Raw genomic sequence first — 14,992 nt, 5'->3', positions numbered from 1 at the left:
TCACCCCGGGGCCAGAAATCGAAAAGTGATCCCGCGCCGGACGCGGCCGAATGGGTGGTGAGTGCTGGGGATGCGGGTCTGCGCTGTGGGGGCAGCTCCCTGAGCGCGCGTGGGGGTGCCTGGGATGGGGGCTCCCGGGATGGGGGGAGGCGGTGCTAGCGGGCGGGGGGCCGGTGCCGGGGACCCCGAGGCAGCCTGGAGATGGGGACTCAGCCGCGACCCCTGCCCACAACAGCGCAGCCTCCTCGCCCTGCGCCTGGGGGGGGGGGGGAGGGCTCTCTGGACCCCAAGTTCCCCCCCCTGCGGTCTTGTCCTCACCGCGCCCGCTGCCCCTGCTTCTGAACATCCATCCGGCTTGGGGTCTCCACCAGCCGCTGCTGCGGGGACTAAGTTTCCACTGGAGCCAGGCCGGCTCTGACCCCGGGCTGCCCTCCGCCCACTTCCTCCTGGAGGTCTCGGTCACCCCGGGTGCCCTGGAAAGTGCTCTCTAGGGGAAGCCAGCAGCCTGGTGGAAGCCAGTTCCCCTTTCTGATTTAGGCTCCCCGGGAACCCCAGGGAACCCGGGGAACCCCTTGTCCTTCTGGAGCTGATGCCGACCGTGCTGCCTGGGCAGCCCCTTGCCCCGCCCACAAGGCTCTGCCCCAAGGGGAGGAAGCCAGTCCCCTCCAGACACATGTGGGGGGCACCGTCCCCAGGAGCCAACTGTCCCTTCACAGAACAGGGGGTGGGCCTCAGACCAGGCAGGAGACCCGGACCTATAGGGCCAGGAGGGTGGGGGTGGGGGGCTGAGAGGCCCTGTTGGGGGGGCACCGACCCCAGACGCAGCCGGCTGGCTCCTGAGCGGGGCCGAGAGACCCTTCAGAGAGGGTGGGTCTGGGCTGGGTCCAGGCCAGTGGGCCCAGCCTCCGTGGACCTAACCACCCTCTGCTCCTGTCCTGCCCCAGAACTCTCCGGCTCCGCCTCCTCGGCACCTTGGTGGGGGGAGGCGGTGTGTGCGAGCCCTGACCTCAGCCGGACCTGGCTCTTGGCTTCTCCTGTCCCACACGTCTCCTCGAGAGCGAATAGCCCCCGAGGACCAGCGGAGCCCTGAGCCTCGGACGCCACCCCGCAGGGCCAGGCCAGCTTTGAGATGGTGTCCCCGGGGTCTGGCCCATGGCCCACCGGCCCCACGGCCACCAAGGAGCCATCCCTGGCCAGGCTGTATACCCAGGTGGACCTGTGTCTGGGCTGCTCCCGCTGCACTCAGCGCCTCAATGAGAGCACCTACCTCCTGCGCCGGGTGGAGCACAGCTGCCCCCGTGAGATCCTGCTGGCCCGCTCCAAGCGAGCCGCCAAGAGCAGGGTCTGGCGCAAGGTGGACCGCCGGCCCAGCTTCCCGCGGCCTGCACGGTACGAGGTCTGCCGCTACTACAGCCCTGGGCTGGGCTGCCGGCGGCACCGAAACCAGTGCACCTTTGCCCGAAGCCCCGAGGAGGCGCTGGTCTGGACCTTTGAGCGCGAGCACAATGTCCACCGTCTATGGTTGAAGGCAGCGGTGAAGGGTGGCGGGGCCCAGGGCGAGCTGCGCAGCCCCGCTGACACCATCCGAGAGGAGTTTGGCGGCCACTTCCAGCTGCTCTGCTGCCACTGCTTCCGGCACTGCCCGCCACACCTCAGCCCTGTGGACGCCCAGGGGCACTGCCCCAGGCATGGAACCTGCCCCTCGCTCCTGACCCACATGAGCTCTGAGGGCCGCAAGCAGCAGGTGGTGGAAGTGCGGCCACAGCCCCAGTACCGCCAGCCGCTGGCCTATTGCATGTATGTGGGGCGTGGGCGGCCGTGCCGCCATGGGGCGTCCCGCTGCCAGTACGCCCACAGCGCTGTGGAGATGGCCGTGTGGGAGGCTGAGCAGCTGGGTGGGCTCCAGCGGATGGACCTGCTCACACTCCCTGCCCCCAGGGGGGGTGGGCACACAGCCCCCCCCTACCAGCCTCCTGCACTCCAGCTGTACTGCCACGCCTGCCTGGTCACCTGCCGCTCCCAGGAGGCCTTCGAGAACCACTGCTCATCCCAGGAGCATGCGCAGATGGTGGCCCAGGGCCAGGCCATGGCCTGGGAGTACCGAAGCCCGCCCACCGGGCTCTCCACCTTTGAGCTCTGCCCTAGGTAAGGCCTGTGTTCGGGGCTTGGGGAGGGGGATGACCCACCTTCAGCCGGAACCAGGAGCTCCTTGTGCCCTCGGTGTGACCGGCTGGCACTTCGTCCACCTCAGGTGGGCAAGGGAGGTCTGTGGAGGTGGCTTCTGCTGGCCTTGGCCTGTGGGCACAGTAGTGGACAGGTTGGAGGAGGTCCCGCCCCCGCCCCACCCCTGCCTGGAATCTACTCCTGCTCCCCCACACAGGCAGGCCTCTTTTAGGCTGAGGGGTCTCACCCCGGTGGCCTGCTGACCTCCCCCCAGGCCCGACCTCTGTGAGTATGGGGACATCTGCACCAAGGCACATTCAGAGCAGGAGCTGCAGGAGTGGGAGCGGCGGGTGCGGACGGCAGAGCTGCGGGAGCAGGCGGCCTGGCAGGAGGGGCTGGTGTCCTACCGAGAGCGGCTGCTGGCTGAGTACCAGCGCAGCAGCAGGGAGGTCCTGGTGGTGAGTGGGGCCTCGTGAGTGGGCCAGGGTGGGCAGGGCCAGGGCCACCCTGCTGATGGCCTGGCTTCCCTGTGCAGTTGGCTGAGACTGTTGATGGTGTGTCCGTCACCTGCCACCAGCCCCTGGTGCATCAGGCCCAGGAGAGGAAAATTCAGCACAGCTGGACGTTCGTGGTCCACTCCGAGGTGAGGGGTCCGCATAGCCCTGAGTTGGCTGGGGTCTGGAGCCACTGCCCTGCACCGTGTCCCCCATGTGTGTGTGTGAGGGGTCTCTGTGCCCAGGGTCGTGGGGTTATTATGTCGAGTGTCTGGCAGAGAACAAGGGTCTGGGCCGGTTACCACCATGACTCTGCGCATCCCATGCTGCCTTCCCTCGCTCTGCATGCACGGGGCCCTCCTGGGCAGGTTCTGTGACCCCCCATGCGGGGGACACTGCGGTTCAGAGAGGCTGAGCACCTGCTGGGATCACAGCAGGAAGCGCAGCACTGGGAGGGGTCTGTGTCAGCCTGGACCTTGGTGGGTGGGAGGGCCTCTCGCGCCACCTCACCATCCATTTTCTCCCAGGAGCCCTTGCAACATGTGGCCCTGCTCAAGCAGGAGCCGGGAGCGGACTTCTCGCTGGAGGCCCCCTGCCTCCCGCCGGGCCGGGTGTACGCACAGGGGGAGCGCTTCCGGGCGCCCGGCTGCCCAACCGAGTTCCGGGTGGCCGTGCGTGTGCAGAGCACCTCCTTTGGCACCTTCGAGCAGTGGGTGGTCTTCGACTTTGGCCGCAGGCCGGCCCTGCTGCAGAAGCTGGAGTTGCAGCTGGGTCAGGAGCACCACCCAGGGGGGACGCTAGCACCCGGCCACCATGAGGAGCTGGAGCGCTGGCACACTGGCAACCGCCACGTGGTCCCTGGTGTGGAGCGCACAGCAGAGCAGGCAGCCCTGATAGCCAAGTACAAGGTGCCGGCGCTGGCCCTGGAGTTCCGCCGCGGCGGCCCAGCCCCGGGCCCCCTGTCCTGTGCCAACTACCGGCAGAGGATGCACCAGTTCCTCTATGAGGAGGAGGCTACGCAGCAGCAGCTGGTGGCCAAGTACGTGGGGCAGCGTGTGTGGGCGGGTGCTGGGATGCCGGCTGCAAAGAGGTGGTCTTGGTCAGCTGACCCACATCCTCCCCACTAGGCTGAACCTCCGGGGCCCTGTGTCCCTGAAAACCTCACTGCAGACGCCAGCCCTGGGCATGCTCTTCCCGCCACCGGGAGCTCTCTACGCCGAGGTCCCCATCCCCTCCTCCCTGACACCAGACACAGACCAGGGCTTTCTGCTGGGCCGGGCGGTCAGCACGGCGCTCGTGGCCCCTGTGCCCTCATCTGGCCACACGGTGTTCGAGGTGCGGCTGGAGACCCGGGCCAGCTTGGAGCAGGCGCGGTGGCTGCTGCTCCCCGCCCACTGCTGTGCGGCCCTGGGCTTGCAGCCTGAGGCCAGCCCCCTGCTGGAGGTGCAGTTCCAGGTTGACCTGCTGACCTTCCGCCTCTGGCATGAGGCAGTGGACGCACTGCCCGAGGAGCGCCTGGTGGTACCCTACTTGCCGGCCTGCGCCCTGCCCCGCCTGCGTCCCAGTCCGCCTGCGTTGCATGGCAACCACAAACAGAAGTTGGCGGTGGAGTTCATCGCAAGCAGCAGCCCTGGGGGCACGCGGCCCGTGGCCCCGCTGCTTATCTATGGCCCTTTTGGCACAGGCAAGACCTACACACTGGCCATGGCCTCCCTGGAGGTCATCCGACAGCCCCACACCAAGGTGCTCATCTGCACACACACCAACAGGTGAGCCCAGAGCTGCTGCTGCCTGGGCTGGGTGAGTACTGCTGAGGTGGTGTGACCCCAAGAGAAAAGGAGGACCCCGGGCCTAGGGCTCTGGCTGGTTCCCAGGTTCATTGGAGGCCTGAGAGGCTAGAACGGATGTGCCTGGGCAGTCTGGGCACTGGTGGAGTGGAGCCTGGGCAGGGCTGCCCAGTGCACCCATGGGGTGAGTCCCAGTCGCTTCCATCTTTGGGATTCTCCCTGATAGACGGTCAGTCCTGGGCTGAAAGGGACAGGGGACGTCTATGCTTCAGGCACAGTCCCAGTGTCCTGGGGGTTGGGGTCTGCTGTTGGGGTGTGGGGCTGTGGGTGCCTCTGCAGAGGCTCTAGATGCAGGGGTGGGGGGAGGAGAGGGGGGGTGGGGGTGTGGGGAGGACGAGGCAGGGCCCACCAGCACTCTCTGGGGCAAGGTTCCACCGTCGCTTTTAAGTGACATGCAGATGTAAGCTCCGTCGGGCAGGCCACAGGTCAGTCTGCCTCACGTGAGCCCCTGGCATCCTGCAGGGCCAGGCGCACGGTAGGCGCTTTAGCAGACAGCTGCTGAGGCCCCTTGTGCCCTCTCCCCCTCAGCGCGGCCGACATCTACATCCAGGAGCATTTCCACAGCTATGTGAGTAGTGGCCACCCCGAGGCCACACCACTGCGGGTGATGTATACGGACCGCCCGCCGAGCCAGACGGACGCAGCCACGTTACAGTACTGCTGCCTGACGGAGGACCGCCGGGCCTTCCGCCCGCCCACACGCGCTGAGCTGGAGCAGCACCGCATTGTGGTGGCTACCACCTCGCAGGCCCGCGAGCTCAGAGTGCCTGCTGGCTTCTTCTCGCACATCCTCATCGACGAAGCCGCCCAGATGCTGGAGTGCGAGGCGCTCACCCCACTGCGCTACGCCCTGCCAGGCACCCGCGTGGTGCTGGCCGGGGACCACATGCAGGTCACACCCCGGCTCTTCAGTGTGGCCAGGGCACAGGCGGCCGGCCACACGCTGCTGTACCGTCTGTTTCAGCTCTACCAGCAGCAGACACACGAGGTTGCCCAGCGCAGCCGCATCATCTTCCATGAGAACTATCGTTCCACGGAGGCCATCATCACCTTCGTCTCTCGACACTTCTACCTGGCCAAGGGCACGCCCATCCACGCCCGTGGCAAGGTCCCGCGCCACCCCCGGCACTACCCGCTCATGTTCTGCCACGTGGCGGGCAACCCCGAGCGTGACCTGTCCCTGACTTCCTGGCTCAACACCGCCGAGGTCCTCCAGGTCGCCGAGCAGGTGCAGGAGTTCTACAGCGCCTGGCCCCACTGCTGGGGCAGCCGCGAGCAGAGGCACATCTGTGTGGTGTCCCACGGCGCCCAGGTAAGCCCAGTCGTGGGGCAGCTCCACCCACTGCCCACAGGACGTGGCCTCCCATTGTGGTCTTCACAGCCTCAGTTTCCCCTTCTGTAGAGGGGCTGAGGAATCATCTCCTCGTGCTTGGCACCAGGTGCTGGGCGTGGTCGTTGGGGGCCCTCCTTGTGCTCCTCTGGGTCTGCTGACGTGGTTGTGTGTCTCCAGGTGAGTGTGCTGAGGCAGGAGCTGAGGCGGAGGGACCTGGGCCAGGTGTCTGTGGGCAGCTTTGAGATCCTGCCAGGTGGGTGGTCAGGGGTAAGGGTGAGGTGGGTTGAGGCGGGGCTGCTCCCCCAGCCCGGCCTGACCGTGCCCCTCCCACAGGCCGGGAGTTCCGGGTAGTGGTGCTGAGCACAGTCCACAACCGCCAGAGCCTGCAGAGCCCGGGCGCGCCTGCCCTGGAGTTCTTCACGGACGCCCGCGTGCTCAACACCATCATGACCCGCGCCCAGTCCCAGGTGGTGGCGGTGGGGGATGCCGTGGCCCTCTGCTCCTTCGGGGCCTGCAGCAAGCTCTGGAAGAGCTTCATCCGCCAGTGTGTGGAGCATCGCAGCGTCCACCCCGAGGGCTTGTCGCTGGAGCACATTGAGCAGGCCGTTGTCCAGAGGCAGCGCTGGGCCCGCTGCCAGCAGCCCGCAGCCCCGCCGGCAGAGGGGCCTGTGGCAGTGGTGGCTGAGGACACGGTCCCAGTGGAGGGGGCGGCAGGGGCCCCGGCCACAGAGCATGCGGCTATGGCCGAGGCCAAGGAGGGCGGATCCCTGGCCAGCACCTCAGTGGTTGGGGACATGGCCACAAAGAACGCAGAGGCTGGGGACATAGCTTCAGGGTCTGCGTCCAGGGGGTGCCCAGCAGGTGCGGATGGAGTGCCACCAGGGAACCCGGCCGATGTGGTGGCAGGGCCGGCGGCCACAGAGAGCGAGGACCCCGAGGACCCCGAGGACCCCGAGTCTGACTTTTGGCCCTCCGACGGGGAGCTCGGCGCCGACGACTCCATCCTGCAGGAGCTGCTGGACGAGAGCCGGAACGTGACAGTGACCGTGCGGGAGGACGGGCTGCTGGACACCGTGGCCAGGCCTGCGTCCCCACAGCAGTCCCGGCAGTATGTGAACCTGCCGCCCGACGCACTGCGGAAGCTGCTGCGCTCGGAGCCCCAGCTGCACCACAGATGTGCCTTCGTGCAGGAGACCTTCGAGCGGGCGACGGCCGTGCCGCTGGATGACACGGGGCCCGGCCCCATCCAGCTCAGGGGCCGCTTGCACTGCGGGATGGCCTTCAGTGGGGACGAGGTGCTGGTCAAGGTCCTCGGCGGCGAAAGGGGCCTGTCGGGGCGGCCGCAGGGCCGTGTGCTGGGCGTGCTGAAGAGGCGGCGCAGTGATCTGGTATTCGTGTGCCGCATGGATGAGTGGGACTCGCGCATCATGACCCCCATCGACGGCTCTGTGACCAAGATCTTTGTGGCCGACCTGAAGGACCCACTGCAGGTGCCCGTCCACCGCTTCCTGCAGGGCCGCGTGCAGAGGGTGGGGTACGAACGGCTCACGGCCCAGGCCAGGCGCCACCGGCTCTTCTGGGTGCGCATTGTGGTCTGGCGGGAGCGCTTCTACTACCCGCTGGGCATAGTGCTGGAGGTGCTACCCGAGGTCACCACCTGGGAGCAGGGCCTCCGAATTCTGGACCTGGAGTATGGCCTCAGGGAACCCTCGCCAGACCCAGCTGTGGTCTCCAAGGTGCTGCAGAAATACTGCGCAGAGCTCGGCCGGGCGCCAGGTTGCCGGGACGACTGCCGCAGCTTCCTGACCTTCACCGTGGACCCCCAGGGTGCCCGCAGCCTGGACGACGCCCTCAGTGTGCGGGACTTGGGCCCCAGGTACGAAGTGGCCGTGCACATTGCCGACGTGGCCAGCTTCCTGCCCAGGGATGGGGCGCTGGACGTGGAGGCCCGAAGACGGGGCACTGCATTCTATGCCCCCAACCGGGAGCCGACGCCCATGCTGCCCGCTGGTCTCTGCCAGGACGTGCTCAGCCTCCTCCCAGGCAAGGACCGCTTCGCCATCTCGCTCTTCCTCGCCTTCGAGAAGGGCAGCGACCAGCTCAAGAGCCTGCGCTTCGCACCCTCTGTGATCCGCTCCGACCGCCAGCTGTCCTACGAGGAAGCTGAGCAGGTGATCAGGGGGCAGCTGGGGGCCGCCCTGGAGCTGCCCGCCCGCCTGGACTCCGTGGACGCCTGCATCCTGGCTGCGTGCCACTTCGCCCGGGTGCTGCGCCGACGCCGCTTGCAGGCGGCCTGGCACTACGAGCAGCCTGACGAGGACAGCGCGCTGGGCTTCCGTGCGGCCCACGCCATGGTCAAAGAGTACATGATCCAGTTCAACAGCCTGGTGGCCGAGTTCCTGGTGGGCAGTGAGCGCACCCGGACGGCCACACCGTTGCGGTGGCAGCCCACGCCTAGCGGCCACCAGCTTGAAGCCGTGAGCGAGAAGCACGGAGAGCTGGTGCCTTTATCGCTTCACCTGAGACACCACCTGCGGGGGCGCGGCACCCCCCTTAAGCAGCTCCACCTGCTGGCTTCCCTCTGGAGGCACATCCAGCTTGCCGCCCACGCCCAGGACTTCGGCCTGCTGGCCGACCTCATCACCACGGACGACATGCACCCCTCGCTGGCTGCCGCGGGTCTGGACTTCCGCAAGGCCCTGGGCCGCTCTGTCTTCGGCCGCTCCAGCCAGGGTGAGCGGCAACCGGCCAGTCACTACTCGCTGCAGGTGGACTGGTACACCTGGGCCACCTCGCCCATCCGCAGGTACCTGGACGTGGTGCTGCAGCGGCAGATTCTGCTGGCACTGGGCCAGGGGGGCTCTGCCTACTCTGCCAGAGACATCAACGGGCTCTGCCAAGACTTCAGCCGCCAGCACGCACGTGCCCAGAGCTACCAGCGTCGGGCCTGCAGCCTGCACCTGGCCACGCGGCTCAAGGCCCAGCCGCGCCAGAAGCTGGGCTTCGTGGTGGATGTGGAATTGGGTGCTCGCTGCTTCAAGCTGCTCTTCCCAGTCAACCGGGAGACCCTGCCTGACCCCTGCCCTGTTTACTACCGCTTCCTGCAGCTGGCTAAGCACCCGCACCGCCTGGTGAGCCAGCTGGGCCTACGGCTTGAATGGCGACGCCGTGTCTACTCGGTGATGCCGAATGGGCCATGTCCCCCACTGCCCGGCGCCCTGCTGGACCTGCACACCTGGCCGGTGGACACCGCCCTGTGGCAGCAGCTGCTGGAGCTGGTGGAGGAGCAGCGGTGGCCGGAGGTGGCTGCCCGTGTGCAGGAGCAGGACAGTGCCAGGCCGCCGCAGCGGGAGCTGGGGCAGGTGTCACGCAGCCGCTGTGGCCACTTTGTGGAGGTGGCCCGGGATCTGGTTAGTGGGGACACGCTGAAGGTGCAGCTCAGCGCCACGCTGCATCGGGGAATCCTGGTGCCAGCCCTGCAGCTGTGGCTCGTGGCCCCAGGCCTCAGCCTGTGCCTGGAGCACGTGGAGCGAGCGGGTGACTGCTTCTCGGGCCGTGTGCCGCAGGCTGGGCGGGACCGCTGCCGCAGCGTAGAGGACTACTGCCTCATGTGGGAGCCGTTTTGCTCCCTGGAGTCGGCCACCAGCGCCGTGGCCGAGAGCGACACCATCACGCTGCAGCAAGTGCGCATCGCCTGGGACGCGGAGCGGACGGAGCAGGGGCAGCTCCAGGGCAGCTTCTGCCTGGAGGCCGCCTTCCTCCGGGAACACAGCATCGACATCAGTTTTGGCCACTGCTACCTCTGCATCCGGCTTGAGGGGCTTCGGGCTGTGCCCGATGCCAGGATGCCGGACCCTGAAGCCAGCCCTGGCCAGCCGCCCCCCGGGCCCAGCAGCCTGGGCCCCACCCTGAGCATCGACCCGGACACCTACACCTGGGTGGCCCACGGGCTGACGGAGGACTGGGACCCAAATCCAGAGGGCCGTGCCGACCGGCAAGAGGCTGACAAGCAGGTGCACTTCTTCATCCACCACATGGCCATGGAGAAGGTTCCAGAAGAGGTGCTGCGGCCCGGCGCCCCATTCACCATTGAGGTGCTACCAAAGCAGCTACCTGACCTGTGAGTGGCTTCCCCAGGGCCAGAGGCCAGGGAGAGGCCGGTGGGTGGGAGGGTGAAACCTCCTTGGAGTCCCTCTTCTGGGAGGGGTGGCCTGTGGGGCAGTGCTCCCTCCCTGGGAGAGTCCAGTTGAAGTCCCAGTGTCGGTCTCCCCCCCACATGCCCCAGCCGCAAGGAAGAAGCTGTGCGTGGGCTGAAGGGCGCGTCCCAGCTGGTCATCAACATCGCCCTGGGCCACCCCATCCCCCTGCCCCACCACCTTCCCCGGCACTCTCCCCGACACCTTCCTGGACACCTTCCTGGCCAGCAGCCCCTTCGCAGAGGTAGGTGGGGGCCCTCCAGCTTTCCTGCCCCTTCTTCCTGCCCCGGCCCGCCCTGCACCAGAGCTCAGGGAGCCTGGCTCCTTCCTCAGGAATCCCCAGCAGGTTTTTGGAGCGACAGACCTTTGACATCCCCGGAGGCCGCCACAAGCTGAACCCCAGCCAGAACGAGGCCATCAGAGAGGCCCTGAAGAAGCAATTCACTGTCATTCAGGGCCCACCAGGTGGGACCTGCACTGGGGCCAAGGTGCCTGGGCAGGCCGGTGGCGGCCTGGCTCACCTGCTCTCTGCCCACAGGCACAGGGAAGACGGTGGTGGGCTTCCACATCGTGTTCTGGTTTTACAAGTTAAATGAGGAGCCAGCGCCGGCCTGTGGCACTCCCTTCCAGGAGAAGCAGCTGGGGCCCCCCTGCATCTTGTACTGTGGCCCCTCCAACAAGTCGGTGGACGTCGTGGCAGGTGCACTGGGTCAGCCATGGGGGCTGTGCTGGGGACGGCGGGCCCAGGGGACAGTCGCTCACGCCCAGACTGCCCCCAGGAATGCTCCTGAGCAGAAGGGCAGAGCTGAAGCCCCTCCGTGTGTACAGCGAGCAGGCGGAGGCCACCGAGTTCCCAGTGCCGGGCGTGAGCAGCAGGGGCCCGCCCAGGAAGACCCCTCGGGAGGGGAGGCCCAACCAGAGCCTCAGGTGCCGCCTCTCAGAGTCTGTCTAGCTGTCTGTCTGTCTGTCTGTCTCTGGGTGGAGGGGAGAGGCCTAAGCTGTCTGATGGTCCTGCCTTGGGCTGTGGGCAACACGGGGCTTCACGGGGGTTCCCCCGCCAGGACCATCACGCTGCACCACCGGATCCGGCAGTCCTCCAACCCCTACGCGCCCTCCATCAAGGCTTTTGACACCCGGCTGCAGAGAGGGGAGGTGTTCCCCGAGGAGGACCTCGCCAGGTAAGCGGCGGAGCCGTGGTGCGGCCTCCTGGTGCGGGGGTCCCTGGGTGACCCGACGGCGTCCCTGCGCAGGTACAAGAAGATCCTGGGGAGGGCGAGGAAGTTCGAGCTGGACCGCCACAGCGTCATCCTCTGCACGTGCTCATGTGCGGCCTCGCCCAGCCTCAAGAACCTGAACGTCCGGCAGGTCTTGGTCGATGAGGCGGGCATGGCCACGGAGCCCGAGACGCTCATCCCCCTGGTGAACTTCTCCCACATCGAGAAGGTGAGGCAGGTGCTGATGCCAGGCAGGCCTCGCCCGGGGGGCTCACACCTGGATGCAGGGAGCGCATGGAGGGCAGGTTGAGGTGGGGTAGCAGCGGACGTGCTGGGTGCCTCTGGGTCTGGGGGTCAGATCCACACCTGTCCTCCAGGTGGTTCTTCTTGGGGACCACAAGCAGCTTCGGCCTGTGGTCAAGAATGAGCAGCTGCAAAGCCTGGGGCTGGACCGGTCTCTCTTCGAGAGGTACTACAGGGATGCCTACATGCTGGACACGCAGTACCGCATGGTGAGCCGCCCCACGCCTGTGCCTCTGACCACTCCCACCTCCTGCATTCACCCTGGCCTTCTCCTGGGACCCAGGGAGGGCGGATGGCAGCCTGTCCCTGGCTCATGTTCTTCCGGCAGCACGAGGGCATCTGCAGCTTCCCTTCCATGGAGTTCTACCAGAAGAGGCTGAAGACCTGGCCGGGCCTGCGGCGGCCGCCCAGCATCCTGGGCCATGCTGACAAGGAGAGCTGCCCTGTCATCTTTGGCCACGTGCAGGGCCATGAGCAGAGCCTGCTGGTGTCCACAGATGAAGGGAACGAGAACTCCAAGGCCAACCTGGAGGAGGTGGCGGAGGTGGTGAGTGTCAGGTGGTGCCCCTTGGTCAGGAGGGCTTCCTGGAGGAGGAGGCAGAGGAGCTGAGGAAACAGGCGAGGCCCGGGTGCCAGGCGGGGAGGCACCGGGCCTGTTCCACTAGCGCCCCCTCGGTCCTTCAGGTTCGCATCGCCAAACAGCTGACCCTGGACAGGACAGTGGACCCCAAGGACATTGCCATCCTCACGCCCTACAACGCGCAGGCCGCAGAGATCAGCAAGGGCCTCGTGCGTCAGGGTGTCACCGGAGTGGCAGTGTGCTCCATCACCAAGAGCCAGGGTGAGGTTGGAGGCCGGCCCTGGGTAGGGCTCCTGGGCCTTCGGGTCAGGAAGGTGGGCCTCACTGTGCCCCTGGTCCCCAGGGAGTGAGTGGCGCTATGTGCTGGTGAGCACCGTCCGTTCCTGCCCAGAGAGCGACTTGGACCAACGGCCGACCAAGAGCTGGCTGAAGAGGTTCCTGGGCTTCGTTGTAGACCCCAACCAAGTGAATGTGGCCATCACCCGGGCCCAGGAGGGGCTCTGCCTCGTCGGTGAGAGCTGCTGGGGCGGGCCTGGGTGTGGCTGGGCACGGCTGCTATGGGGGTGGGGCCAGCACTGACTCCTCCATCTTGCAGGAGACCACCTCCTGCTTCGATGCTGCCCTCTGTGGCGCAGACTCCTGGACTTCTGTGAGGCCCAGCGGAGCCTGGTGCCCGCTGGCCAGGTGCGGGTCCGGAGGAGGCCAGCCGTGCTGGTCTGAAGGGCCCGCCTCAGCCATCCACTGCCCTCAAGCTGACCGGACGGCCAGGACAAGGCCCAGCCCTCCCCTGCAGGCTGCCTTGGCCTCGCTCCTCGGGATCCCACGTGCCTTCGTCAGCAGTCATCGCCGGCTCGGCCTGGCACCCTGCCCCTGGCCGGGCAGGGTTCGGAGGCCCGCCGTGGCGTGCACATTAGCCATCTCTGGAGCCGGGCTTTGTCCCCGGGGGAGCACGGACCTGAGAAGAAAGAGGAGGTCGGTGCTCATCCCCCGGGTGGCCTGCTTTTACTGCCGCTGTGGTGACCGGAGCATCTCGGGTGGGGCCACTGGGAAGGTTTGGGGTCTGGAAGGAAATCTCAGCTCTTTGGTTTTTAGATGCCATCCCAGCCACACTGGTGCCAGCCATGGAGCTCAGCTTTATTTTCTATTTTTAAATAAACCCAAACTCAGGGCAGAGGGGCTTCCCTGGAAGCCAGGGCCTTTCTCTGCACCCACAGCGCCCCCTGAGGCCACCTCACCTTGACCTCCCCACCCACAGCAGCGCTCCCAAGGGCTGTGGGCGGGGCTGCCATCATGTCCCCCCCCAATGCTACCACCCCCACTCCGCCCCCACTCCGCGGGGGGGCCAGGTCCGGACAGCCTGCCCACCTGGTGTGTCAGGAGGCATTGTGTTCTGCCTTCTCTGGAAGCCTCTGGCCCCCCGCCGAGTCCGCCCTGAGGCAGCTCACACCTGGGTCTCGGGGTGATGTTCCCCACGGGCTGGGGCTGCAAAGTTGTGTGTCCGAGGAGGGCAGCCCCCGTGGCCTTGCTGCGGGACCACGGGATGGGTCTGTTTCCTGAAGTTTTCTACAAATCAAATCTCTACATTCCAATTTTGTATCTTTTCTTGGACTATTATATGATTGAACATTAACTTTGTTATAAAGGCCACTCTGCTTTCTCACCCCTGGGTGTTTTGAGGCCTGTCTGGGGGCACAGAGGGTAGCCCTTCCTCTTACTTAGGTTGCAAAGGGGCTGTGAGGCTGTCAAGCCATTGTGGCAGGTGCTGGGTGGGGAGCACGGGAGCACTGAGGACACCGCCGGCTGAGGGTCCTCTGCCAGCACTGAGGAAGCTGGAACCGGGAGGGCGAGGCCGCGCCGTGAGCTGTGTTCAGGTGTTGCAGGTGTGCCCAGCCTCTGAACGCTGGTCTTAGGCCCGCAGTCTAGGTCCAAAGTCCCCAAGGCTGCCAGCGGGCCCGGTGCCACCCAGGACCTTGGGCACTGCATGGCCCCTGGGGATTAGCCTGGGCTCCTCATTCCCCTTGTGTGGCTGAGCCCCCAGGCCTCCCACCCCCACCCCGTAGAGCAGCTGTGGGAAAAGGAAGGTGTGGCCGGGGCCCTGGGAGTGGATGGGTCGGGAGGTCACAGAGAGACCGAGACGTGGCAGGCCTTTGTGCACCATGTGTTCACTGTGAGGCCCAAAGTGAGTCGATGGGCCCTCCCTGGAAGAGGCCTCCCCCATGGCAGCCTCCTCCAAGCACTGAGAAACTTGACCGTATCTTGTGAAAAACGCTTAAGGAGAGATGAGCAGGTGTCTGAGGCAGGGAGTTAAGACCTCACCAACCTGGAGTCAGGGAGGGCTTCCCAGAGGAAGAGGCCTTGAAACCCCAAGTGTGCTGTAGGAATCAGGGGGCTGGGGGGGCGGGCAGCTACGGGGTAGAGGTGAGGCTGAGGCGGGTCAGGCACAGACCAGCGTCCTGGCCTCAAGGGCTGCACTTAGTAGGTGCAGCAGAGCTGCTTACAGAGTAGGACCTGTGGCCTCTGGGTGAGGGCGCAAGCCAGGCCTCCAGCAGGAGACACAGAATGAGCTGCGTACCCCCATGCACCTCCCTTGGTGAACCCCACTCCGGCCAGGCCCTCTGTTGGACTGGTATGACTCAGCACAAACCCCAGTCCCTGGACCCTGGCCTGCTCTTACCCCTGTTCCCTCCATTTCTGAGGAGCATGAGGCCTGGGCCCTGGGACCCCTGCAGGACATGCAGGAGTGCGCCCCATAGCACACGAGGCCAGAGCGCGGGGCACACAGTGGGACAGGCCTGGGAGAGGAGCCCCCCCCGGGCTAAATCCCCACCTGTAAGAGCACCCTGTCCACGCTGAGGGGCGGTG

The 14,992-nt window shown here is 66.5% G+C and overlaps 1 protein-coding gene across 1 annotated transcript; it reads left to right on the top strand.

The window, feature by feature from the left end:
• The first annotated feature begins 803 nt into the window (after window positions 1–803).
• HELZ2 (helicase with zinc finger 2) lies at window positions 804–13,790 on the top strand. Its single transcript, XM_023745515.1, has 19 exons — window positions 804–2,145; window positions 2,438–2,621; window positions 2,699–2,806; window positions 3,185–3,696; window positions 3,785–4,426; window positions 5,033–5,816; window positions 6,015–6,090; window positions 6,171–9,957; window positions 10,123–10,277; window positions 10,367–10,498; window positions 10,572–10,733; window positions 10,813–10,960; window positions 11,095–11,211; window positions 11,284–11,476; window positions 11,625–11,759; window positions 11,879–12,097; window positions 12,235–12,391; window positions 12,474–12,641; window positions 12,726–13,790. The coding sequence occupies exons 1-19, from the start codon at window positions 1,130–1,132 to the stop codon at window positions 12,848–12,850; spliced, it is 8,820 nt and encodes a 2,939-aa protein (XP_023601283.1). The 5' UTR covers window positions 804–1,129; the 3' UTR covers window positions 12,851–13,790.
• Window positions 13,791–14,992: the final 1,202 nt, after the last annotated feature.

Source organism: Myotis lucifugus, unplaced genomic scaffold, assembly GCF_000147115.1.
Source record: "Myotis lucifugus unplaced genomic scaffold, Myoluc2.0 scaffold_555, whole genome shotgun sequence".
NCBI classification, from domain to species: domain Eukaryota; kingdom Metazoa; phylum Chordata; class Mammalia; order Chiroptera; family Vespertilionidae; genus Myotis; species Myotis lucifugus.
The sequence above is the reverse complement of the archived record's forward strand: the minus strand, read 5'-3'. Positions and strand labels throughout refer to the sequence as shown.

Bases quoted from the DNA above. Each gene is read 5' to 3' on its own strand.
- HELZ2 (XM_023745515.1), top strand. From the start codon at position 1,130: ATGGTGTCCCCGGGGTCTGGCCCATGGCCCACCGGCCCCACGGCCACC. The intron at 3,697-3,784 runs GTACGTGGGGCA...CCTCCCCACTAG, and splicing joins CAGCAGCAGCTGGTGGCCAA to GCTGAACCTCCGGGGCCCTG. The intron at 5,817-6,014 runs GTAAGCCCAGTC...GTGTGTCTCCAG, and splicing joins TGGTGTCCCACGGCGCCCAG to GTGAGTGTGCTGAGGCAGGA.